Here is a 21,752-nt window from a genome sequence, read left to right as displayed (position 1 = left end):
GGTGTAGCCTAAAGGGATCACTCTCTGCATATTTCCCTCCCCAATCTAGTCAATCATTGTAATAGAAGAATAAACTCAATATGAGTTCAACTTGTCGCATGCAAGAATTGAACTTAGATGAACAAGATAACAAATTTCTTTTGAAAACCCTAGCTACATCCAATTGACTATATATATATATATATATATAAATTTGATATATTTAAATTTGATATAGTAATATATATTTAGGCCGATGGGCCTTCCTTTTGAATCAGTTCAAAAGTCAACACTTTTATTTTCTGATTGACATGTGGCATATTCTGATCTGATTGACATGTGGCACACTATTTTTTTTTAATCAAAATGAGGATTCGGAAACAACTCTCGCCGTCGGTTTTTCATAACAGGAGGACAACGGCTTTTTAGTTCATTCGTCTGGCTAGCGATCATTATTACATTTTTACATGACATATGTGCCTACACCATTATTACATTTTTACACCACGCTCGGAAACCACAGTGCTCGGAGAGTTTGTTTTTTACGCCAGAGTTCTCGGAGTTTGTTTGAATTAAATGGTTTCCCAGTCACTTAACCGTCTCGCATATCTCCTATATTTTCTCTTGTGCTTTCTGTCACTATTTGTCTTGATTCAGAAACATGGATTTCAAAACCAATGTTGAATTGAAGATTGATGAGAATGGTTGGGTTATTCAAATCAAGGGAAGTCTGGATCTACACCTGCAAGAAGAAGAACTGAAGGAGCTGTGCGTGTCCATGTTTAATGTGCCCAAGGAGTTATTGGCTGTGAAGCCTGAAGCATACACTCCTCAGTCAGTATCTATCGGTCCCTATCACCACTCGAGATCTGAGCTCTATGACATGGAGCGTTACAAAGTAGCAGCTGCTCGAAGATTTCAGAAAAGAATCAACGGACAGAAGTTTGAGTCCGTGGTTGTGGAGGAGTTTAAGAAGCACGAATGGCAAATCCGGAACAACTATCACAAGTTTTTCGATTATAAGGAAGAAATCTTGGCCTGGATCATGGCGCTGGATGCAACCTTTCTTCTAGAGTGTTTGCAATTTTATGTCAGGTAGGCCGACCAAAACTCTAACGTGGACGTTAAGCAATTGGGGTGAATACTAGATCCGACTAGCACCAACGCTGCCCATAATTCCATTGTGAGATATCTGATGATGCCCGAAAATCAGTTGCCACTCTTTCTGTTGCGAAAAAATCAGTTGCCGCTCTTTCTGTTGCAAAAGCTTTTGGAATTACAGTTGGATTCTGAAGCAAAGGCAAACGAGAGACTCAGCTGCCCAGAATTATTGCCTTTCACCTTCAAGCTGCCCAGAATTATCGCCTTTCACCTTCAAGCTGCCCTAGGATTCGAAGATCCATACAATAGAGAGAGGCCACATCCTAGAGGTGCTGTATTACACTGTCGTCACTGTTCCCAACATTGAAGATCCAAATATTCCAGACGAGGAAGAAAAAGAGGAGGTCATTCCAGGGGAAATTTCCACCATTACCAGAGCCATTAGATTGCTATGGACTGCTCTCACCTCCCATTTGATTGGTCCCATTTGATTTCTCATGAAATTGACTCAGAAAGCGCTCAACGGGCAGTATGTGCAAATCATGATGAAGTTGCCCTTACGTGGAAATCTTCCTGTTCTGACCGTGTTGAAGAAACCCTTGGCTCTTCTTGTCAACAAAGATGTCACCAATATTGAGGAAGAGGGAAAAGTGAAAGGGGAAGAATCAACTGTTAAGATCATACCGCCTACGCGAGACAAACTAGCTATTGCATCTGTGGCCGATTTATATGCTGCAGGAATCAAATTTGCTCCTACCGATGATGACCTCACCTCAGTACAATTTGACTAGAAGACTGCGACACTTCACCTTCCGAAAGTAAGGTTGGACAGCAATAGAGAGGTGATCCTGAGAAATCTGGTGGCGTTCGAAGCTTCGGCGGCGCCAGGTGCGATGGTTTTCAGTGTTCACATGATATACCGATTTCATGAACGGGATGATCAACAATGAAGAGGATGTGAGATTGTTGAGACAAAATAGAATTATTTACAACTACCTCCAAAGCGACGGAGAGGTTGCGAGCCTATGGAACAGCATGGGTAAGTGCGTTCAGCGCACAAAGGTTCGATATCTGGACAACATTATAGAGGGTCTCAATAGATATTATTATAGAAAATGGAATGTTGTCGTAATGGATTTCGTGAAGGAACATATATTTGGATCGTGGCAATTCCTGTATGTGGTAGCTGCAGTGATACTTTTGATCTTCACTTGCTTTCAGGCTTTTTGCTTTGTATATGATTGCAAGAAGTGGTTAAGCAAGGTAGACTAGGGTACATGCCATTATCTTGCGGGCGGTGTAAGTGTGTTTATAACATTGAAAGCTGCACAACAACCTAATCAGGGCTGCCACTTGTAATGATTTTAATTTTATGGGATTTCTGTATATTTGTCCATCCATTGTCCTTTGTGTTGCACTTAAATTATATGCATAAGGGGCAGTCTAGCCTAGATTGAGAATACCAGGTATTATTATATACAACCTTTTTCTATTGCGGGTCGGCTTTTGGGTATTTATATGAATATGGGTTTCATTTAAGTACTTACTTCATTATTTTTTTTATATTTTACGTATGGGTTTCATTTAACCACAAATATGATTTTGGTTTGATGATTTCTGGAGTTAGATTTCATCAAAGCGATATCACTTTGTATATTTTTGCAAAGTTGTAAAATGTTTAATAATTCAGTTTTTCAATCAGCCTTGAGAATAATTATTACTAATTAACACTAATATAGTAAATTATTATTAATTAATATTGAGGAAAGTTATTATGAGCTTTTATCTTTAAATATATGTCACTCATTATTCTTATTTAAAGAATACTCACTATTTTTATTTAAAGGAATTCTAAGTCATTTAAATTTTAAACCATCGACTTGTTAGTAGTTTATAAAAACAGTATTTTAGTCTTGCTAAATACTTCTAAGTCATTTAAATTGTAGATTATAAAACAATATTTTACTCTAAATTTTAAACTATTAACTTATTTCGTTAAAACAAAACAAAAACTTAACTAAATAATTAATATTTATCACTTTATATCCTATGATTTAATATTTATAAATTAATATAAAATTTTAAAATAGTTGATGGTTATGATTTACCAGGATAGCTTACAAAAGGTAACGTCAAAGGATGATTATGTTGTTTAAATATTATGGGATAAGTAAATTGATGATTATGTTGTCCAAAGATTGTGGGATAAGTAAATTGAGATGATTGTATTGTTTAAAGACTATAAGATTTTGTTTTTAATATATAATTTTTATTTTATTATTATTATTTTATTAAATATATTTAATAATATTTACTGATAATAATTTTGTATTTAATTGTGTTTTTTAAAGAAAAAATATAAACTTTAAGGGGTTTAGAGTAAATTCTGACAAAGTATTTTTATTTAGGTATTTTATGTTGTAAAAGTTATTAATTTGAAATTCCATAGGAAAAACTCAAGTCACAAGTTTAGACAATTTCATGCATGGATTTTTCCATCAAAAGAATGTAACAAATTCCTCAACATTTATAGATATATTAGTAATTAAAATCAATGTAAAAGTGTATTTAGTGAACAAAGATAGTGTAAAGGTAAAGGGTGTGAGTAACTCGGGAGTATTTGGTGACAATTACTTAAGCCATAGGTTGTCATAAGTTAGTTGTGCTAACCATTTTACAACTCACATAAATAGAAAAAAAAAAAAGAAAAAAAAGATGAAAGATAAAAATCAAAATGGTTAAAGGATGCATGGGCTATCTTGAATTTCAATCCAAACTCTCTAGCCATATCCTCTCGCATGAAGTTATGTGTAGCCCCACTTTCAATAATGTTTTCCTGCTTTAGGGTCAAGGCTACAATAGAAGCCACCTCATTTTCTAGGTGCTTCAACCAATTTTCCCATGCATCATCGTAGACTTGCTCCATTATTTGAGAAATCCCCTCAAGTTCACTTATGCCATGAATGTTCCCTCATAGTCCCCATGTCCCTCCTTATCTCTTCTAATTCATTTATGTGTACCTAGATATCATTCATCATTTTGATCTTGCATTTTTCAATAGTAGAAACACTCTCTTTCAGTTTGTGGAAATTGTAACTTTCTAACTTACTAAAACTTACCATGAATTTTCCATCTCAACGTACTAAATGACTCTTTATAGTAGCACCATATATCTCCCTACAAGCACACCTACACCAAGTCTCTATTGCCCTACTCAAAACACTGTAATGATATATCCACATGTCAAGTATTCCTATCCCAATTGTGCCTCACTATCATGTTTGATGTGACTTCCTCTCATAAGTGTGTTGTTACCACCTCAGTGGTGATATATTTGATACCACTTATGACGTCCCTAGAAACATTGTATAGTTTTAGGTAGATCTCTAGTCATACGGAACCAACATGCTTCTCATTGACAACTTGACCAGTTCAGTGATATGACACCTAGACTATGCCTCACAAATCAACACACTTATATTATATGTCTGAATTAAATTATATATAAGAATATTACACTTAATCCAAAATCACATTTCGGTGATATGATACCTATACTATGCCTCACAAATCAACACTTGTATTATATGTCTGAGTTAAATTATATATAAGAATATCATTTAACCATTTTGAGTATGTATTTACAATTAAGTGATTTTGGGATCAAATCCCACAAAGTAATTCTATACCTGCTCTTCAAATTCCTTCAAGCTTTTGAAAGTAAAACCAATGAATTATCAATATAATTTTACCATAATAAAAAATAATTAGGACTTTAGCCAGCTCAAATTACTCATTAGTTAGGCTTGAACCAACATCTCTTCTAGAGAAATTCAACAATTCCCATTTAATAATTCTATCGGCCTCTCTTTGTACCTTTTGGGACAATTGCTAGTTATTAAAATGTAATACTAATATTCTCAATAAGTTAAAGCATTTACTCTACAACTATGTTGTAGGAGTTTTTGGAATGAGGGGATGTTGAGAACATGGCTTTCTCAAAAGAGGAGACATTGGGAATGTGGGTACGAGTATTTAGAATTATTATAAGTTTGGTCCAATTTTCCAAGGAATGTGAAATTGTGAATATATTCTAATAATTATACATTTCAAATATTATTTCAAACAAATTGGAGGTCAATCGAGAATAACATTGCTATGGATGTATGTTTGAATTGTTGTACAGTATTTATATTATAGTATAGTAGTCTTTACTATGTTAATATGCTAAATTCTATTTTCAATATTAATAAGTATCAATTCCAAAATGTATTAAAATCTTGAAAATGAAAATTTTATTAATTTATGCTAATAATTATATGAACATTATGCCACCTCATCTACTAATGGCTTAGGGATGGCTGGAATTGTTAAATAACATGCATTCAATGAGGTCATTGCTCGATGCTAAGGTTAGTGATTTCAACCATACTCTGGTTAATTCCATGATTGAACTTGCATTGGAAAATCATCTCGTATGGAGTGGTTGTAGTTCAACATTAATAATTAAGATCAAATTACTCAAGGAACGAAGTTTCTAGACACTTTGCAATTATTTCCGACCTCTTCTTATGGAGCCTACTTTGACTAAGTACCCCTGGGTGTCTTTAGTTCTACCAAATTGTTTCCATCTTATAATTTTCTATTTCGAAAGGATCTATCACCTCATTGAAAAAATCTACCCTTCACTTTTTCCTTCGATCCTGCTAGTGTTTCTCTCCTACTTCTTCTCTTCGCTTCAACACCACTCCTTTGATTCATGGCCTTTTATCTTCCACTGTATACCATTTTTATTCACTCTCGGTTTCTATGCAATCATCATTAGGTATCAACTCCTCCTTGTGTAGACTATCTATTTTTCTCTCTCCCCTCTCCTACTCCTTGTGTTGTATAATTCCCCATCGAGGACATTGCCATTCTAGTCGAGGTCACAATAGGCATGAGATACCTCCTTCAACCTAGTCCCAAGCCAATGTGGAAGCATATTTCAATCTCTATTGAGAGTTTACCAATCGATCTACTCATGAAGAGTGATATCCTACATAATAGGAGGCATGACTTTACCATAGATTCTTATCAAATATTGAGTTGGAGGAAAGTGTTAGAACGATGGGTTCTTGACATAGGCAAAATGTAACAACCCCTAGTTGATTTTCCATGTAAATAAAATAACATCAAGGTCATGGGACATGTATTCCAAGCTCAATGTTGGGAAAAACATTATAGTAGGCATCACTTGTGATTAATTAGTGGCTATGGAAATGGGGAAAGGAAAAGAGGCAATAATTGGCATTTAATTATGAAAATAAAGGAAAGGAAAATAGGAGAAAAGGAAGGTGAAGAGACATATATTTGCATGTAAGGGAAATTTGAGGAAAAATGAAGGAAACTGAAGAAATTAATGGCCTCAACGATAAAAAGGCTTCAGAGAAACAATTGCTAGCCTTTTGATAATTTTAGCTTTTTGACAGTTTTGTGGTGGATCTCTAGTTCATTCTCTCATACTCTCATTCTCCTACACTCTTGCACACTTGGAGAATTCTTGGAGAATTCTAGTATTCACCTGGACTAGAGAAAGAAAGCAAAGGAAAGCAAGGAAGCACAGGGGAATAGTTGGATCAACAACTACAATAGGGATACTTTGTAGGTAATAGGTTGCATGTGTGATTCCTTATTGATTTTTGGATGCATGGTATATGCATGAGATTCCTTTGGTTGTGTGTTGTCATTGGAGTGGAGATTTTCCTGGATTGACAATGGTTTCAACATTTCCTTGTCATTTCCTGGATAACCATGATGTTGTGGGTTTTCCACTTATTTTTCTAGTTGATGCTTAGGTTCCCTATAGCTATGGGTTGGAAACAACGCTCTGGAAGTACTAGAACAATTTGGGTTGAGTTACTAGTTCCTGGAGCCATAGGTTGGGACAAATGCTTTAGATCACTTGGTGGGTTGAGCTACTAGTCCCTGGAGGTGTGGTTGGAGAAAACACTTTGGAGCCCTGGAAGGATATGGATTGAGTTACTAGTTATTGAAGCCCTGGACAACTTGGGTAGAGACCGATCTAGTTTATGTTAGTGATTTTTGGATCATATAGGTGAGTTGAGGGTTGAGGTGGTTTGGCCTCTAGAAATCTTGGTTGGTTTTGTCTTGGTTTATCTCATGAGATCCCACATTCATGCTTGGAATATGGCATAGGGGTGATTGGATGAAATAGAGATTTGGTTCATCCCAATATATGGTTGGGCGGTACATGGAAGTCCCTGACTTGGTTGGATTTTGGATATGTTAATAAGAGCTATTTTCCTATTGTTATCTATGAACACTTGTACTAGATATTATGTTGACATTGTGGTTGATTTTCCATGGTTTTTATGTTGGTTATTTGTTGGTTGTATGTTGGATATATGATGTATGCTATCTATGGCTCTTGTCATGTTTTGATAAGTTAATGAATAGTTCATGAATTTATGGGATAACAAGTGTTGTTGCAACTAGTTTGAGAGGGAATTTGCCCTTCTTGGTGATTCTCAGAGGAAGAAGTCTATCAGTTTATGATCAGATATGCATTCATGACCGATATCTCACCCATTTACCATATGTTTGATGACATGTATGATGTGGATTAGGCTTCTCTAGGTCAAGTTCTTTCTTAAGTTTGAATGGTTAGTATTTTTATTGTCTTTTCTATGCTTCTGGAAAGTTATAGGCAATTTTGGGCAGTGGTCTAGAAGCTAACCTAAAAAAGTGCCTTAGATCCAAGGATTGCATGCATAGGACTAGAGTATTTGGGTCATAACCACATGGAGACAAGCCCATGAGTGCGATTATAGGCTTCCAACTGCATGGATACAGTGTCAAGGGTGAAATTATGGAGCTAGGTCAGAGAAAAAAGGTTCTAGCTCAAGGATTGATCTCTTGGGGTGGTTTTCAATCTCCTGAGTGATTTGTAGTCCCTGTGGGATGTCAATAAGTGTTCAATTTATAGCACCCACTTGCTTACCTAGAACTTGGGGGTTGGTTAATTATGTCATAATGACACTCAACTCTTGTTTACCCTAACAAGCTTTGTGAATTTGGGCAAATGTGGGAGGAGGCATTACACAAAACCTGCTCCAGAAAAAATCAATACATGAAGAATATGGATCTATATTGGTAGATAAAGATCACAATGGAAAAATTATTAGTTGAAAGAAATGAAGCCTAGGAGGAAAATTTTTTATGCACAATTTCCTTGCAACAAAATTTCATAGAGATGGATAACAAATTTCTAATGTTAGCCAAAAATTGACCAACTTGGACTCCCATAACATCGAAGAAGATGATCTAGCTTCATTTACCCCCTAGGTGGACATTCTCATTGGTAATTGTGACATATTTATATTAAGTTTTCTCTTTAGGATAATTCCACATAATGATAGCCTTGTAGACACATGCTACACTAGTTTCTATTCTAGTTATCTAGAAAGTTATAGAATCAAGTGTTTAGTGAAGTATTTTAAGACTCTTAGTGTGATATTCATGAATAAATAATTATTTATATACATATGGTCTCGTTCCCTAGTGGAAAAATAGAAGATATAGACTTGTAATGCTTCATTTTAATCAATAATGCAAATTTAGTTTAACTTACAAAAGACATAAATGTCAATAAGATGGATAAAAAATATCCAATGCTAGCCAAAAAATTAACCAACTTGGACTTCCATAACATCGAAGAAGATGATCCTTCTTCATCTACCCCATAGGTGGACACTTCTAATGGTTAATTGTGACATCTTTTAATTTATTTTTCTCTTTAGGAGAATTCACAGAAATGATAGCCTTGTAGACATATACTACAGTGGTTTCTATTCTAGTTATCTAAAAAGTTATAGACTCAAGTATTTAATTAAGTATTTTAAGACTCTTGGCATGCTATTTATGACAAAATACTTATCATTATGTTCCCTAGTGGAAAACTAAAAGATAGACCTATAATGCTTCATTTTGATCAATAATGCAAATTTAGTTTAGCTTACAAAATGTTAAACACACACATGGAATAGGCAAGAGATATATAAGATAACCATTAGTTGTATTTACTATTCACAATATATACATTTATAATACATTGTTATGACAATTGGTTTTCATATACCAAGTGGTCTATTAGACTCCAATGACCTTTCACATTCAACACCATAACCCTTAGCGGATTAGGTATCAAACATTCCCCCCCTTAATCCAAAGGGGTATACACGAGTCCAAGAAGAGAGCCTTAAAAAAATAGTCACAACCAATGGCTGAATGTGCTCTCTGAAAAAAGGTATAAGGTGGGAGAACTCGAGGGAACTGCACTAAGTGTTCCTGGAACTCTTCCAAATCTGGCTAGAAGCGGAAGTATTCTGCTAGAGGATGTTATGAAACCAACTCACATAATAGAAGAAAAGATAGATCAACGCCTTCAAAATCATCCTCTTCGAGGGGGAAACCTCATTTACATTAGAAAAATGAACAATTATTGGATGATTCAAATGACACAACCTCCTTTCTATATACAGGAGTCTAAGGGGTCACAATATAATCAGAGCCTACATACAATAATAATGTAAGGGAATCACAATAACAATAATGGGCTTCTATGGGGCACACAAATAGAAATAAGTGGGTTATACTAATAACAATGAGGGAATAGTGGGCTTCTATGGGGCACAACAATAACAATAAGGGGGCTACACTTATAACAATGATGGAATACACTAGTATTATAAGGACCTAACATGTCCCTCTCCTTCAAATAAAGTGTTGTCCTCAATGCTTGATTAGTTTTGGATGCTTTTGTATAAAATTATCATCCTCCCATGTGGAATCTTTCATGGGTAAGTTCTTCCACTTGATGAGATACTCTGAAATTGATTGATTTCATAATTGTCAAGTTCCTGTTTTTGTGATTTCTTCAAGTTCCAATATGGTTTTTCCTTCCTCGTCAAATTTTGGAAATATTGTTTGAACTAGGAGCTTGTCACCTATAACCCTTTTTAAGCATGAAACATGGAAAATTGGGTGCACTCGGGAAGTTGTAGGAAGCTCCAATTTGTATGCCATAGTACCAATTTTTTGCAACACCTTTTAAGGACCATAATACTTTGGTGATAATTTATTATCCTTCTTATCTTTCTTGAGGGAAATTTGTGTGTATGGTTGTAGCCATAAAATACCCAATCACCTACATCAAAACTTCTTTCACTGCGATGTTGATCTGCCTGTTGTTTCATTCTATTCTGCGCCAAAGTGAGGTTATCCTTTAAGAGTTGGAGAACTTATTGTTGATGCTGTATGTGATATTCCACTTCTTGAACCTTAGAATTTTCTCTTAAAGATGACGTGATGGATAATGGATGATATCCATAAAGTGTTATAAATGGGTCATTTTTGCTGTAGTATGGAAGGAAGTGTTATACCATCATTCAACTAGAGGTAACCATTTGACCCATTGTGTTTTTTTATCAGATACAAAGCAACAAAGATATCCTTCCAAACATTTTTTTACTATCTCATTTTTCCCATATGATTGAGGATGATAAGATGAGCTATGAGCTAATTGAGTACCTAGACAAGAAAATAATTCCATCCAAAGTAGGATCTCTGTCGCTTACGATAATCTTTGGGTTTCCATGTAGCTTTTGAATTGTTTCCATAAATGAGGTAGCAACTGTATTGGATTTAAATGGATGAGATAATGCACAAAAGTGTGCATACTTAGTAAGTCTATCAACTACCACCATGATGACACTCTTTCCTTCGGACTTGGGTAAACCTCTGATAAAATCCATTGAAACCTCCTCCCAATGTTGAGTTGGAATGGATAAATGTTGTAACAGAACCAGGGTCTTAACTGTCTCAACTTTACTTTGTTGGCAAACCAAACATTCTGCCACAAACTTTTGAATATCAAATTTAAGGCCATCCCAAAAAAATTCCTTCTTAATCTTGTGGTAAGTTTTTAAAAATCTTGAGTGCCCTCCTAAGGGAGAGGTGTGCAATTCCAGAAGAACCTTTTGTTTGAGTTGGGAATTCTTACAAAGGTATAAGCGATCTTTGTACCATAATGCATCATTTTTCCAGCTAAATGTATAAGATGTACTAGGATCTTGCTTCAACTTTGCCAAACCTTCTTTCAATCCTTCTATCTTGACATTCATCATTGCTTCCATGTCTGATTTTAAACCATGATTCAAAAATTCCATGTCCCTTTTTATACCATCTATCTTAACATTCATCATGGCTTCCAATTCATTTTTTGTTACTTTTTGCGAAAGTGAAATTTGTTACATTTGGTCTTGCAATTTTGATATATCATGTTGCATTTCTTTCTTGTCTTCATGTGCCATAGTGGAGCTTGTGAGTTTCTTACTAGGTGTTTCCATTTTATTTCTTTTGGGCATCAATTAATGATAATTAGGCTTCATTATGCCATTTTGAATCATTTCAAACTAATTTTTCAAACCAAACTTATGCAATTTTTTAAAAAGACTACACAACCTTTTTTTTTGCTTCGTAGGAGCTCGATATTGAATATGTTGTATCTCTACAATTTCGGATCTCCAAGGTCTACAATTTCATCCTATGGCAGCCCTATGAAACCTATTTTCAACTCCATAGGTCGGATCAAGATTGGAGTCTTCAAGAAATATTTAGGCCAAATATCCCACACTAACTTATTATAGACTTCTTTAGTAGAGAAAACTTGTACGAAGTGCCACGTATCACTGTTTTCATCTTCGAACCTGAAAATGCTACAAATAAAACTACAGTCTTTCCTCTTTTTGTAACTTCTTACGAAATTTCAATCTAATACTCAGAGAGAAAGTTATGACGATTTTCCCAAGGTCACCTGTTTGGGATGTAATTCGGGATCCTGCAAAAACCCTAACTTCCTTGGATCATATCTCCAAAATATAGCGAGACAAGATTTGAAATTTGGACCCGAGGTTCAGTGACATTTTGGCTCAAATGGGTTTTTTAGCTTCTGAAATATTACAAAAAAAAAATTATAGTGAAAATACCATGATGACCTGTTTGGAGCAGTGAAACCCTAGAATCCAAAGCCTCTCATACCAAATGTTATGCAACCAGCTCACAAAATAAAAGAAAAGATATATAAACGCCTTCAAAGCCTCTTTGAGGGGGAACCTACTTTACATTACACAAATGAACAATTCTTGGTTGGTTCAAATGACACAACCTCCTTTCTATATATAGGAGTCTAAGCGGTCACAATATAATCAGAGCCGACATAAGAATAATAATGTAAGGGCACCACAATAACAATATTGAGCTTCTATGGGGCACAACAATAACAATAGGGTGGCTACACTAATAACAATGAGGGAATACACTAGTATTATAGGGACCTAACAGAGGAAGTGCTCCCAATTTTTGTGAAAAGGGAGACCTTTGAGTCTAAACCTAGAATGCTTAGTGAGATTCTTAAAACTCTTCCGAATATGGAAAGAAGCTAAAGTCTTTGGCTAGAGGAAGTGCTCCTTAATGATTTGAAGAGAGAGTCCATAATGTTGAGAAGTGTATCAAGAAAGTCCCAATTTGACTTTTCCCTGGTCAAATTGAGAAAATTCGAATTTCCACATCAATAGACAACTTTGAGGCAGTGAGCTTGTTTGACATGGCTCTTGTCACTCGGTTAAAATGGTAAATTCAAGTTAGAGGGCTTAGTGTTCAATTAAGCATGTGTGATTGCTAAATTTTAGTAATCCAGTTTAGTTATATCCAATTGTGTCTAGATAAACTAGTTCTAACAGTTAATGGAACTAATGGAAGGTCAGTTGTGCAGTGGGACAACAATCTAACTCAGTGATCATCTAGTTAAATGATCAACCAACTCAAAATAACTAGTGCATGAAGAGAATTTGAGTTCCCACTTGTGGTGTATATTCCAAGGCAATGTAACAAGCAATTGTAAACTAGTTTGAGTGTACAAAGGTTGCATGCATTTAGATGATCAATCCTTGGTAATTGTGAAATCAATTGGAGGAAAATTTCTAAAACAATAGGGGCTAATTCCTCATGATTTTCGCAAGGAAATAGAGGCAGAAATTGACTAAGCCTGGGTTAGAGATTCTCATTGAGAAGAGAGATAGGTTATTCACTTGAAGATTGTGATCAATGTGGGAAAACAATTGTAATACATTCTCTATTCATTTGATTAATGAAAAGAGGCTTGAGGGGTTTTTCCCAAATGGGTACCCCTAGAAAAAAACTATGCATGTGTGGTTTTTCTTATTTCATGTTTGTGAATATTGTTCTAAATTGTGAATTAAATTCTGCGGACTAGTAGAGTAGAATTGTGTCTCTTAATTTTAGATTAAACTTCTTCAGAAGTTTCAATTCTACCACCATATTTCTACATGGTATTGAAGGAAGATTCACATTAGAGAAGGAATTTCTAAGTTGTTTCTTAGGAGGTTCAAATTTGCAACTTCAGTGTAGTAGGATCTCTTAAGAGTTGGGAGAATGACCTTCAATGGACTGATATTAGAGTATTCCTTGGAAGGAAACTCGAATTTCATTGCATGGAAGGATCACATGGAGGTGATGCTTAATGACAATGGATTGCTAGAATACATCAAGGGATATTTTCCAAAACCAATGGAATCTGATGCCCATAACCTAGCCCAATGGAAAAAAGATGTAGCCAAAGTGAGGAGAATACTATTGGAGGGAGTGAGATACAACATTGTCTCAAATATTCATGGGAAAGAAACTCATTTCACAATGTGGAAGGCACTAACAGAGCTATTTGAGAATAAAAATGATCATAGAAAATTGGCCCTCAAAGATAAAATTTGAAACATCAAGATGCAGAAGACTGATACTATTACAGAGTATTTCAACAGATTTACACAAGTTCATGATGAGCTTGGAGGGGTTGGAGTGAATGTTTTAGAAGATGGCCTGGTGAGCCTAGCTCTTCTAGGCCTTCCCAAAATATAGCATAGCTACTAGGACTTAGTGAATGGGAGGGAGAAATTGATGAATTGGGAATTCTTGTGTTCTGATTAGGGTGCAAGAAGAGATCAGGTGGAATACCAGATATGGAAGTTCATCCAAGGGAGAAGATGAAGAAAATTTTGCATTGATTGGAAAGGGAAAGAAGGGAAAAGGGAATAAATCTAAAACCAAACCGGCAACCAAGGGGGAAAGCAGAAAGCCTTGTCTAAAATAAAATGCTTTAATTGTCATGAATTCAGGCACTATGCTATAAAGTTTCCACACAAAATTTCTGGCAAGAAGAACTCAAGAGGAGCAGCAGGTCAGGAATTGACTTCACAGTTTAAGCTAGACTTCACCCTTATCACATGCATGGCCAACAAAGTGGTGGGGAGTGTGTGGTACTTGGACTTAGGTTACTCATTCTACATGACAAGGTGTAGAGAGTTTTTCAGTGACCTAGAGGAGAAAGATATCCAGATGCATATTCAGTTTGGGGACGACGAAATATATAGTGATAACATGATTGGTACAATAACCTTTAAGATGGATTCATGATCCCTTCTCCGCCTCAAAGATGATCTAGGCCTAAAGAAGAATATCATCTCTGTATTAGTTTTGGAAGACCGTGGTTATTACGTGATCTTCAGAAAAGGGAAAGCACTCCTAAGACACATGACCACTAGACAGGTGAAGCAGATTAGGGTTTGTTTGAAGAACCTATACAAGTTGGATGTGGAAGATTGCGTTGCATTATGAATTAAAGCAAGGAAAGTGTAGAGTCACAATGTCGAAGAACTTTGGCAAAGGAGATTGGACCATTTGCATCATGACGCCATAAAAATTATGTAGCATGTAACCACTGGCCTCTCGAAAGGAGCACTTGAGAAGAAGGATGTCTGAAAGGGTTGTACCTTAGGGAAGTATGTAAATCCATATTACATGATCGAGAAAGAAAAGCACATGCAGTCTTGGAAAGAGTCCACTATGATGTTTGTGGAACTTTATCGACAACCTCCACTACCATACAAAAATATTTTGTTATTTTTATTGATAATTTCTCAAGGAAGTATTGGATACTCTACATCTTGAAGAAGGATGAGAAATTCTCAAAATTTGTAGAGTTCAAGGCACTAGTTGAGAAAGATACTGACAAGAAGGTGAAGGCTCTCAGGAGCGACAATGGAGGTGAGTATGTTTCGAATGAATTCAAGGATTTATGTGCAAAAGAAGGCATTCAAAGAGAGCTAATGGCACCCTACAACCCATAGTAGAATGGGGTAGCTAAGATAAATAATCGTAGCATTGTGGGAGCTGCGAGATCTATGCTACATGACCAAGGCCTACAACTACATTTTTGGGTGGAGGCGTGTCACACAACAATATACTTGTAGAATTGGAATCCTCATCAGATTAATAGTATGATTACACTGGAGGAGGATTTCTCGGGGAGAAAGTCAGATGTGTTTCACTTCATAAATTTTGGAGCCTCTATTTACTTCCATGTATCCAAAGGTTCGAGGAAGAAGCTTAAGCAAACAATAGAGTTGGGAGTTTTTGTGGGTTATACTGAAACTCCACACAATTACTGTGTGTACTTACCTTGCCTCATAATGAAATTTGTGCAAACAGATGTAAAGTTTGATGAGGAGAAAGCAATGTAGTTCTCTCTTGAGAGGGAGCTTTAGATCCCACAAGAAGAGGATTTTTTAGCTCCAAAGGAGGAGCCTTAGGAAGTTGTGGAGAAACCAAAAAATAAAGGAGCAGAGAGTGGAAACATCCACTCAAGAAGTACCATCCAGAGAAGGCAGAAAAAGAACCAAGGGAGCTGATAGATTAGTGCAGGATGCGAGGGAGAATGTGGGAGCTCCTTCAAATTTACGCAAGAAAAGGAGGTCATCTAAGAGGTACACTGGCTACATTGATCTAATGATTGAGATTATAGAGACTAATCCACCCTCTTTTGAGGAAGTAGTTGAGTAACTAATGTTGGTTGATGCAATGGTGGAAGAATACGAATCCATCATAAAGAAAAATGTTTGGGAAGTGGTCCCAAGGTCGACATATAAATCAGTTGTGGGTTCAAGATGGATCTTTAAGGCTAAGAATGCAACAAATGGAAGAATAGAGAAGTATAAGGATATATTTTTGGCCAAAGGATTTTGTCAAGTTGAGGGAATTGACTATGAGGAAACCTTTTCTCCCGTAGCAAGGTATTCATCCGTTATATCAATTCTTTCACTAGATGCACAGATGGGGTGGAAGATCCACCAGATGGATGTAAAAACAACATTTCTCAAAGGTTTTATTGAGGAGGAGACGTACATCGAGAAACCAAAAGGTTTTGAGACATTTGATCAGGAGTCTCATCTGTACAGACTTAGGCGAGCATTTTACAGTCTCAAACAAGCACCCAGCGCTTGGTACACCAGGATTCGACAACTATCTCACTGGTCTGGGCTTCACCAAAAGTGAAGAAAATGTGAACCTATATCATATTTTGGTAGAAGGTAAATTTCTTACCATTGTTTTATATGTTGATCATTTAATATTAATAGGTGATGAGAAGTTGATCAACTCTTGCAGGGAGGACCTTGCAAGGGAATTTGAGATGAAGGACATGGGTCTCAAGCACTACTTCCTTGAGTTGGAAGTATGGAAAGGCGATGGGGAATTGTTTGTGTCTCAAGGAAAGTATTCCAATGAGATAATGAAAATATTCCACATGGAGAGTTGTAAGCCAATGGAGACACCTCTAGCAACCAACTGGAGGTAGGAGAATTCCATATCAGGTGAAGAGGTTGACACTACCATTTACTAACAACTAGTGGGTTCACTGATGTATCTTGTGAATACACGATCAAATATGTTCTATGCAGTGAACCAACTGAGCCAAGCTATGGTTAGGCATACCAAATTGCATTGGAAGGAAACTAATCATTTTTTATGGTACCTCAGAGGTACTACCCAGTATGAATTATGGTACAGATGGATAAAGGGAGTGAACTTGTGTGGCTTCACTGATGTAGATTGGGCAAGGAATCCATTTGACTGAAAGAGTACATTAGGTGGAATTTTTAGTGTTGGATCCACAATGGTTACCTCGTATAGCGTGAAACAAAGATCTATGGCACTCAGCTTGACAGAAGCAGAATACATGGCTGCAAGTTAAGCAACATGTGAGGGGATTTGGATGAGAAATATACTTGTGAGACTATTTGGTCAGATGATGGATCCAATTATGATCTATTGTGATAATCAGAGTTACATTAAGCTCTTTGAGAATATGATATTTCACAATCGATCCAAGCATATAGATATTTGGTATCATCATTTATGGGACTATGTGTAGAGGTGGATAATGTTGCTACAATACATTCCGACAAAGGAACAAGATGTTGACATCTTGACAAAGGCCTTATCAAGAGGGAAGTTTGAATTCCATAGGTGTAGGATAGGGGTGGTTGATAATCCCTTTCTTGCTAAGAGAGGGTGTTAAGAAGTGTAGCAAGAAACTCTCAATTTGACTTTTCCTTGGTTAAATTGAGAAAATTCGAATTTCCACATCAGAAGACAACTTGGAGGTAGTTAACTTGTGTGACATGGCTCTTTTCACTTAGTTGACTAAGAAAAATAGAGTTAGAGGGCTTGGAGTTCATTTAAGCATGTGTGATTGCTAAATTTTAGTAATCCAATTTAGTTATATTTAGTTGTGTTCATTTAAACTAGTTCTAATAGTTAATGGAACTAGTGGAAGGTCAGTTGTGCAGTGGGACAACAGTCTAACTCAATGATCATCGAGTTAACTAATCAATCATCTCAAAATAACTAGTGCATGCAAATAATTTGAGTTCCCAGGTATGGTGGATATTCCAAGGCAGTCTAACAAGCAGTAATTCGAGTGTATAGGTGTTTCATGTAGTTAGATGATCAATCCTTGGGAATTGTGCAATAAATTGGAGGAAAATTCCTAAAAAATAGGCCTAATTCGTTAGGATTTGCATGACGAAATAGAGGCTCAAGCAAAGGCATAAATTGACTAAGTATGGGTCAAATCTTCTCATTGAGCAGAGAGATAGGTTATTCACTTGTAGGTTGTGTTGAGTGCAGGAAATAAATTGTAATACGTACTCTATTCATCTGATTAATGCAAAGAGGCTTGAGGGGTTTTTCCCAGTTGGGTTACCTTATAAAAATACCATGCATGTGTGGGTTTTCTTATTGCATGTTTGCGAATATTTTCTAAATTGTGAATTAAATTCCACAAATCAATAGAGTATAATTTTGTCTCTTGATTTTTTATTAAACTTCTTGAGCAATTGCAATTCTATCACCCTATTTCTACACATCAATCTAGAAAGGGGAGTTCTTCAACCTTCGAAAGAAAGGGAAAACCTCAACTTGAAAAGGGAGGTCCCAATCTATGGTGGTTTAAGGAATGCCACAAACCAAATGCATGCTTAGGGGATTCTATGTCTTTGGCTACAACTCTAAATCCAGGTATGGTCGACTCTATCTGTAGGCTCAGGTAGCAGGTTCATGTTGTGGCTCAAACTCACTTGATTTATCTTTGAATATTGTATAAGACCATTAATTCCTCCCCTGTCAGATATAAGGTGAGAAGATAAAGAGATCTCAACTTCAAGAATTTTCAATACTCTATACAAATATCTGACATATGATCGAAATATCTTTGTGGCTATTGAAGCCCATTGCCAAGAAGCGATCCATCCAAGGTGAATCTTCATTATTGTAGGAGGATTGTTTCTGAAGCATTTTTTTGAATGATTATTGTGTTGACCACAATGCTTACATGGGTGAAGATAAAAACAATGATCTTTCACATGGCCAGATCTATGACAATGTTAGCATTTGACAATCCGTGGTTATGGAGAAGGAGGGAAAATAGGTAAATGTGAATTGTCCTAAAGAAATTGAAAACTCTGAAATTTGATGGGTTTTGAATAATATGGAGTATGAAATGATACCTCATTGTCATATCCAATACCTATTCTATGCTTGTTGCTAACAAACTCTTCCCAAGGTCTGATGATGGGCTTGGGAAGTGCAAGCTGAATTTCTGCATCTACATGGAAATATGATCTTTCAATGACTTGATTAGTTTCTCGCAACTAATGGAATTTTGTATTAATCTCAAAGAGGGGATTGTTTTAAACAAAAACAAATTTAGAATGATGTTTACATTGTTTTGACTCATCTCACTATAACTGTGACTCAAGCTGCAAAAATTCAATCTTATCTTGTGCATTTTGTAGATAGATTTGAATATTAGACATATTTTCCTTGTTGATTTTAATTGTGTCTTCAACGATAGATATGATTAGAGTTCTCAATAACTCTAATATTCTTTCAAGTTTAGCCATTTTACATAGTAGCTGGAAAATAAAGAGTGTGAACTTCAATTGTATCATTATATACCAAGGTCTTCTCTAGGAATTATGCAATATCTCCTTCTACAAACAATATTGAGCCTTGATGGTAGGCTTTGGAGTAATGATTAGGACCAACTTTGCTATAGCTACAACTCAAAAGTAGATAATTCATACATACAAGACCAACCCATCAAAACAAGGTAACTGAGGGTTTTTATGCCATTTTCTCTCTCTTGTGAGTCATCAATGCTTTGAGTCCTTAAATTACTATATTAGGGATATTTCAACAAATCCTTAAAATCCACGAGTAAATGAGGCTGCCACATAAGAGTAAACAGAGATTAAATAGTACTGAGCAATAAATGAAAATTCTAAGATGGAGAAGATATGAGATGAATTAGATAAATATTTGGGAGGTTGTACCCACAGACTCGTGAAGGCTTCAAAAATTTGCACACTAGATTTTTCATGCGCTTTCCAACAACTAGGCCATGGATTAAATTTCGACCCCTTTCCTCACCAAGTTAACATGATACACACAATGCTAGACTTCAAACTTCTTTTACATGTTGTTCACATTGACATTTACAAGTGAGAGTTGTTTTTTTTTGAATCTAGGATAATCGGTAACTGGTGAGAGTTATCCTGAACAGACCCAGGATCAAATCTAACTGGCTGCCACTATAAACCTAGGCTACGTGCAACAACCTGCAAGCCGCACAATAGCAGGAAACTTATGCCTCAACAAGATCCGAGACGTCCACTATGGGGTCGCTTACTCTTCTAGCCAAGACACAACAGGTCATATATATACTCAATGAGATTTGAACCCTCATCTCGTGGGTTTCACCCAGCAAAACTTACGGTTAAACCCCATATCACTGTATTACAAGTGACAATTGTTGTTGGGTGCTAAATGTTATCACTCAGGTTGTTCCCTGCCTCCAAAAGGGAATACGGCCGAGGTAACCACTAACCAGTCTTTTAGCTGCAGATTCTAGCCAATCTGCAACTAGAGAGGGTTCTCTCTTTATGATTTAGATTTGTTTTGTTATATGTTAGGCTAGTTATGAAGCACAAGTTTTGTTTGGTGTTTGGAAGATGACATTCAGTAGAGCAGGGCTGTAATGTAAGAGAAGTTCAAACCATTGGGTTGATGGAGGCTAATGGAAATAAACCTTTGGGTATGGTTTCTTTGGCAATAGGAAAACTAGAGAACAAGATAATTAAACACAGAACAATTTTCAAGCTGGAATAAGATGAAATGAAGTCAGGGAATGAAAGGCAATCAAGAATCTTTCATTATCCTAAGAGAGGGAAATTGTATAAACATTATCAGGGAGCAGTTAAGAATTCCTTGATGATATTTAGAGTGAAAGAACCAGGGAGACAAGAGCAGTCAAGAATTCTTGCCTATGCTAGTCTTGTAGAAAACATAAAAAATTACAGGAATTGAACACAAAGTACAGCTAAGAAAATTCTGGGTTATCCTTTTTTCCTGTAACTTGGAGCATGATATTTAGATGGTAAATAAGACACAGATATAGTAACACAAGAGTAAAGAATACTTATTGATCCATGCATTAACATGAGAATTCTACAATATATCCTTCTGCCATTGATTCCATAACTAGCAAATTCACCAGCAAAGCATTCCAACAATCTTTATTTCAGAAGAGTTCTCAAAATCTATAGCGCCGGTCCAGAATGATATTCACCAGCTAACAATAATACATATCTTGAGGAGGTATTTATAAAAGAGTTTACAAAATACCCCGTAGGAAAAATATCAAGTAATAAATTCATCCATCTACTTTTGGCAAAGGCAATAACTGATATGGGAAAAAACGGCGCAGAAATGAATGAAGGAGTAACTATGCTATACTGGCCGCCTTAGGTGTTCCGCTATTGTTGACTTTTTGGCTCAACTAGTCGGCTGATAGCTGCTTCTTTGATTTGTGTCCCTGATGTGCTGTCAGTTGCCACCTGTGCCAGAATTTTCCTTAACGCTTTTAGCGCAAATTCCCTCCTTTGTCAATTTGATTTTCTGATAGGTGCCTCTTGTATTTGAATTTAATAATGTATAGCTGACCAAAGGAGAGAATTAAAATTACCTTGGTAAAACCTCAAGCATACCCTCCCACCACTGATCAGTTGGCAGCTGATGTCTCTGTAGTTTAATTAATGTTTCATCAGCTTCAGTATATGTGTAGTAATTGGGTTGGACCTCAAAAAGATGATTTATTTCATGTTCAATATAGAACAAATTTTCTAATTTGTCATATAAAC

At 36.0% G+C, this 21,752-nt stretch overlaps 1 protein-coding gene across 1 annotated transcript; it reads left to right on the top strand.

Annotated features, from left to right (window-relative positions):
• The first annotated feature begins 640 nt into the window (after nucleotides 1-640).
• LOC149182741 (putative UPF0481 protein At3g02645) lies at nucleotides 641-1,871 on the top strand. Its single transcript, XM_089414652.1, has 3 exons — nucleotides 641-1,069; nucleotides 1,223-1,414; nucleotides 1,593-1,871. Exons 1-3 carry the CDS (start codon nucleotides 641-643, stop codon nucleotides 1,869-1,871), a joined length of 900 nt encoding a protein of 299 aa, XP_089270778.1.
• Nucleotides 1,872-21,752: the final 19,881 nt, after the last annotated feature.

Source organism: Pinus tabuliformis, chromosome 3_2 (genome assembly GCF_031772625.1).
Source record: "Pinus tabuliformis cultivar Carrire ecotype Pingquan chromosome 3_2, CPIR1, whole genome shotgun sequence".
NCBI lineage: Eukaryota > Viridiplantae > Streptophyta > Pinopsida > Pinales > Pinaceae > Pinus > Pinus tabuliformis.
This window is presented reverse-complemented; position numbering and strand designations above follow the sequence as displayed.

Coding starts and splice junctions, on each gene's coding strand:
- LOC149182741 (XM_089414652.1), top strand. CDS start 641: ATGGATTTCAAAACCAATGTTGAATTGAAGATTGATGAGAATGGTTGG. Junction 1,070..1,222: donor TAGAGTGTTTGCAATTTTAT/GTCAGGTAGGCC, acceptor CGAAAAAATCAG/TTGCCGCTCTTTCTGTTGCA. Junction 1,415..1,592: donor GGCCACATCCTAGAGGTGCT/GTATTACACTGT, acceptor AAATTGACTCAG/AAAGCGCTCAACGGGCAGTA.